This window comes from Quercus robur, chromosome 7, assembly GCF_932294415.1.
Source record: "Quercus robur chromosome 7, dhQueRobu3.1, whole genome shotgun sequence".
In the NCBI taxonomy this organism is placed as follows: Eukaryota; Viridiplantae; Streptophyta; class Magnoliopsida; order Fagales; family Fagaceae; genus Quercus; species Quercus robur.
The window spans coordinates 3,358,992-3,364,806 of NC_065540.1; the positions used below are offsets into that span (position 1 = coordinate 3,358,992).

The following is a 5,815-nucleotide window of genomic DNA, read 5'->3' on the forward strand; positions in this document are numbered from 1 at the left end:
CAACTCATTAAAATAATAAAGGAAGTAAGAGAATTCAAGTTTTTTAATTGAAGGAAGAGATATAATCTTAATAAAATATTGTATTTTATTTTTAACAACTTACTATAGTTAACTGGTATTTATACTAGTTTATTTTAGTTGCAAAAAGTTTAGCTTTAACTTCTCCAATAACACATAATTTTTTGATTCTTTGGTAGTAAAATAATTTTTTTTTTTGCTAAAATACAATCATTGTTGTGAATGTTTTCATTGTTTTTGTTAAGTTATTGGGTTGAATAGTTGCTAGTTGGGTAAGACTAGTTAGATTTATTGAGGAGAAAGAGCATCTAAGGTTTTGGAAGGGGCTTAATTACATAAATGAAATATATTATAACTATATATATATAATTGGACCCGGGGGCCCAGGCCCCTTGAGCCCCCACCTGTGTCCATCCTTGTCCCAAGAAGAAGTAAAAATAATGTCGAAAACAGATAAGAAAAAAAAAGAAGAAGATAAAACTAGCTAAGCAAGTTGGGGGCGTTTGTTACTTTGTTTAAACAACAATTTTTGTCGTTTAAACATCACAACACGTATTTTCACAACACTTTTTCACACACACGTATTTTTATAACACTTAAACAACATTACTAAAAATCTCTTACCAAATAGGCCTTTGATACTTCTCAAAGTCATAAGTGGAAGTCGGAAGAGTGAGTTAGAGTTGCCAGAGTCACAACATCTATGGGTCCGTTTGATAATGTTGTTCTAGTAACATTACTTGTATTTTTTGAAAACACGTATAGAGTAAAAAATGTATAAAAATATATGTAATATTATTTAAAAATTAAAAATTGATGTTTAAAACCGTCTATAAATACATGTACCAAACACCCCTGTTATCTAAGCATTTCTATCCATTTAAATAAAAAAAATAAAAGAAAAATAAAAGGAAAACCGGCGTATAGATAGGCTTTGAGTAAGATAAGACATTTGAAAAAGTTATTTGATATTCATGTTGGTGGGAATCGTGGGATTGATGAGTTGACAATGAAAACACAGGCGTTACTGAAACTTGTAACGGCCCAAAATGGGGCTCCCCATTTGGCCCCTACCCACAATAACCATACCCTTAAATTTCTTCACACCTGACACGTAATCAAGCGTTTTCAATCCCTATCTGATGATTCTGATTTCTGATCAGATCAAGACCGGTCAATCGCTTCCAAAACAAACACTACCCCTTCAAAAAACAAAAATAAAAAATAAAACCCCCGTCGGATCTCCGCCACGTGGCATTGAATCCCATTTGCGCTGTCTTCATCTCGTGATTAAACGAAGAACCTGTTTCTCTTTACAAGTACAAAACCACCACCACCACACCGCACCAAGTCTTGACCACCTTACCCTTCTCTCTCTCTCTCTCAACAGAAAACCCCCAAATATTTCTTCACACTTTCAAGTTTCAACTCTCTCATCAAAACTCTCACGGGGCATAGCAAAAACTAAGGTAACAAATACAATCCTTCCCTTTTTTCTTTGTTCTTGTTGTTGTTTTTTTTTTTAATGTTTTACTATTGTATTGTGCGAATGTGATATCTATTATTAGGGCTCGTTATGGTAATCGTAATAATGTAATTTTTTTTTATTTTTTACTATTTGATTCTTTTTAGGGTTTTCCTTAATGTCTGCAAATTCTTCCCATATCGACCTGAACTCCGACGTCGTTTCGGCCGACACGGAAAACGGGTCTCTGCGGGTTAAGAATTCGGAGCCTTCGGTTAAACCCGTTGGTTCTGAAACTGAAACCCTAACGGTAAAGGAGGAGCCTTTGAAGAGTCTGAGTCAGGTTCAGGGTTCTTTAGTGGAGAAAGTTAGGATCTTTAGTGAGATTGAGGGTGCTGAGAGTTTAGTGGGGGGGCAAGTTGTTGTTGGGGAAGTGAAAAGTGATAAAGAATTGGTTTTGGAGTCGAAAAATAGTGTTGGGACTATGGTTGGGGATTCAGGGTTTAATGAAAAGAATGTTGGTACTGTAGATGGAGACCCTTTTGTAGAAGGGAATGATCCATTACAAAATCGGGCCGAGGAGGAAGTAGTTGGAAGTGATGGGGGTCAAAATGGAAAGCAGGTTAATGTTGACGAGGTCTCAGGTTCTAGACAGGGTGATAGAGAGCCGGGTGTTGAGTCGGTTAGCCAATTATCAACTGCAGCGGAGATTGATGAGACGGGGGTTACTCATGTTTCTGAGGTTTTAACTTCAGAGGGATTAGAAAACCAGGATACGAAAATGGATGCAGTTGTAGAGACCAATGAGAAACGATCTCCAGACGTTCATGTTTCTGAGGTTTTAACTTCAGAGGGATTAGAAAACCAGAATACGAAAATGGATGCAGTTGTAGAGACCAATGAGAAACGATCTCCAGATGTTCATGTTTCTGAGGTTTTAACTTCAGAGGGATTAGAAAACCAGGATATGAAAATGGATGCAGTTGTAGAGACTGATGAGAAACGATCCCCAGACGCTCGTGTTTCTGAGGTTTTAACTTCAGAGGGATTAGAAAACCAGGATAGGAAAATGGATGCAGTTGTAGAGACCAATGAGAAACGATCTCCAGACGCTCATGTTTCTGAGGTTTTAACTTCAGAGGGATTAGAAAACCAGGATATGAAAATGGATGCAGTTGTAGAGACCAATGAGAAACGATCTCCAGACACTCATATTTCTGAGGTTTTAACTTCAGAGGGATTAGAAAACCAGGATGTGAAAATGGATGCAGTTGTAGAGACCGATGAGAAACAGTCCCCAGATGCTCATGTTATGGAAGCTGGGGTTAGTGAGACTATTGGAGAGGAGTCTAATGCTTTCAATCTTGTTGTAGATTTGAATCCGTATATGACAACGGATGAGAATGTCAAATCAGGTGCCTCGAGGCCGGAATTTCATGTCTCTGATCTAGTATGGGGTAAAGTTAGGAGCCATCCTTGGTGGCCTGGGCAGATTTTTGATCCTTCAGATTCGTCAGACAAGGCAAAGAAGTATTTTAGAAAAGATGGTTATCTTATAGCGTATTTTGGAGATCAAACATTCGCTTGGAATGAAGAGGCACGGATAAAGTCTTTTAGGGGGCATTTCTCGCAAATGGAGAAGCAGAGCAATAAGGAAGAATTCCACTATGCTGTTGTCTGTGCTTTGGAAGAGATTTCCAGACGCGTAGAGTTTGGGCTGGCCTGTTCCTGCACATCAGAAGAAGTGTATGCCAAACTCAGAACTCAGATAATAGCTAATGCCGGAATCAGGGAAGAATCGAGTAGAAGAGTTGGTGGGGACTATTCTTTGACTGCTGATTCTTTTGAACCTGTTGAACTTGTTAATTATATTAAAGAATTAGCTCAATCGCCACATGGTGAAGCTAACAGACTTGAACTTGTAATAGCACGGGCTCAATTGTCAGCCTTCTATCGTTGGAAGGGTTATTCTCAGCTGCCTGAGTTCAATATGGTTGGTGCTCTGTTGGAGAGTGATGCGGACATTCTACCAATTGGGGAGAAGAAAAATCACAGTGAGTTGAATGAGAATGCTATTCCGGATATTGACAATGAGAAGCCTTTGGCTTCTGGAAAAGGAAAGTCGAAGAGTCAATTAAGCTCTTCTGGTAAGCGAAAGCACATCTCTGGGGATAGTACGTCCCCCAGTAAAAAAAAGAAAAAAGAGAAGAGTTTGTCCCCCAGTAAAAAGGAGAAAAAAGAGAAGAGTTTGCCCCCCAGTAAAAAGGAGAAAAAAGAGAAGAGTTTGTCCCCCAGTAAAAAAGAGAGAAAAGAGAAGAGTTTGTCCCCCAGTAAAAAAGAGAGAAAAGAGAAGAGTTTGTCCCCCAGTAAAAAAGAGAAGAGTTTGTCAGATTTGCTCACTGAGAAGAGCTTGCGTACTTCAAATGGTGAAAATGGATCAAAAAAGAAAGATGTTGGTAAGTTGCTTTCAAAATTGTCTGGAAAGAAACGCAAGGCAGTTGATGGTACGTCCGATGACTCTTCTGTGAAAGATGAGAAGCATCATCTGTCATCAGGGTCTGCTGATAAGCCTGTACAGACCAGGCAAACTTTTAAAGTTGGAGATAGCATTCGTCGGGCTGCCAGCCAACTGAATGGGTCAAGTCCAATACTCAAGTATGGTGATGGAATTTCTCAAGATACTGCAGACAAGAATAAAAGCAAACAACATCCTAGCTTGGGGAGATCCCACATTAGCGAGCTCACAAAAATTGAGGTTTCCTCTCCTGAAGAGATGCTGTCACAGCTCTGCTTGGCTGCCAGAGATCCTATGAAAGGATACAACTTTTTAGTTTCTATTGTTAGCTTTTTCTCAGGATTCCGGAATTCTGTTAGCCGGGATGATTCTAATTTCATGGAGCGTGAATGGTGTTTGAAACGAGTCTTCGGTGGGAAAACTGGAAAAAGATCAAGAAAGCGAGGAATCATTGAAAAATCCAAGTTGGAGACGAGCGACTCTTACTGGACTGACAGGATTATCCAAAGCCTACCTGAAGAGCACTCGTCACTTGAGAATCAGAATGAAGCAAGAGAGATTCTGCCTGAGACTCCAAGTGAAAAGGATTGTTCTGCTATTGAACCACTAGTAGCTTTTGAAATGAGTCTGAATATGGATTCTAAGCAACAAAGTTTTGGTGAAAATCTTGGATCAGATGCAGTGAAGCCAGTGGCTCACTTGGAGGAGAGCTTTAGGCCGGATCCCTCACCGACGGCTCTTATTCTGAACTTTATGGACATGGATGCTGTTCCTTCAGAAGCAAATCTTAATAAGATATTTAGCCGCTTTGGGTCATTGAATGATTCAGAGACTGAAGTTATAAAGAAGAGTAACCGAGCCAAGGTGGTTTTCAAGAGACGTGCTGATGCAGAGACGGCTTTTAGCAGTGCTGGGAAATTCAGCATTTTCGGACCTTCACTTGTCAGTTATCGACTCAAGTATTTGTCCTCTACACCAAGTAAAGCTTCTCCCAGTACCAAAAAGCGAGGCAGAAAGGATACAACATCAGAGGAAGGCAATGCGGTTTGATGCTTTGAACTCTCTTAACTAGATGTTGATTCAGCGTTTAGGTATTCATCATGAATCAAGTATGAATGTACTGTTGGTTAACTGAAATGCGGTTAGCAAGCAAATAGGCGAGTAGTTGACTTGGATATGATTGTGAAAATGTGTAGGAAGCAGACTCAATCAAATGTATCTAACCAGTTGGTTATTTTTTAATTGACTCTTAGAAAGTTCTACATTTTCAGTAATTGGGTTCTTTGCCTGAGATTTTATTAGGCCATGATGTTGGGGCCTGTCAAGGCTTTGGAGATTCCGGGTTTCATTGGTTGTTTAGATTTTTCAGTATACCTCAATTTAAGGTTTTATAATATAGTCTTGTCTTATGATGAATGCTTTGTGTCAACATAAATTTGTCAACTGGTTTTGTTTTCTGGAGTTAATGCTACACCATATTATCTCAGTTAGTCATGTTCCTTCTTCTTGTTAACCCTGTATAAGGATACAGGATCAGCAGCCAATCACTAATGATCTTTTGGCCAAATGACATTTCTTGGTTTCCAACCGTGATGATCTTTTGGCCAAATGACATTTCTTGGTTTTCAACCGTGACGATTGGAGTCGGATCTCCCCCTCCCATGTCTGACTTGTACATGCATGATTATTTGCATTCAATGTTGAAGATTTTTTCTTTTTGGGTGTTATAAAAGTTTAAAAAGATGAAAAAAATCATTTTTATTTTCTTTTATTTATTTATTTGTCAATGTTCAATTATATTTGAGCAGATTTATGGT

The 5,815-nt window shown here is 38.8% G+C and overlaps 1 protein-coding gene across 8 annotated transcripts; it reads left to right on the plus strand.

The window, feature by feature from the left end:
* The first annotated feature begins 1,069 nt into the window (after positions 1 to 1,069).
* LOC126691773 (PWWP domain-containing protein 5-like) lies at positions 1,070 to 5,272 on the plus strand. Of its 8 annotated transcripts, XM_050386926.1 has the most exons (4): positions 1,070 to 1,487; positions 1,651 to 2,321; positions 2,418 to 2,513; positions 2,610 to 5,272. In XM_050386926.1, exons 2-4 carry the CDS (start codon positions 1,662 to 1,664, stop codon positions 5,046 to 5,048), a joined length of 3,195 nt encoding a protein of 1,064 aa, XP_050242883.1. In that variant the 5' UTR covers positions 1,070 to 1,487; positions 1,651 to 1,661; the 3' UTR covers positions 5,049 to 5,272. The 8 variants fall into 8 exon arrangements, with proteins under 8 accessions (XP_050242883.1, XP_050242879.1, XP_050242880.1 ...); XM_050386922.1 differs by having other exon boundaries at positions 1,651 to 2,513; XM_050386923.1 differs by lacking the exon at positions 2,418 to 2,513 and having other exon boundaries at positions 1,071 to 1,487; positions 1,651 to 2,417; positions 2,514 to 5,272.
* The last annotated feature ends 543 nt before the right edge of the window (positions 5,273 to 5,815 follow it).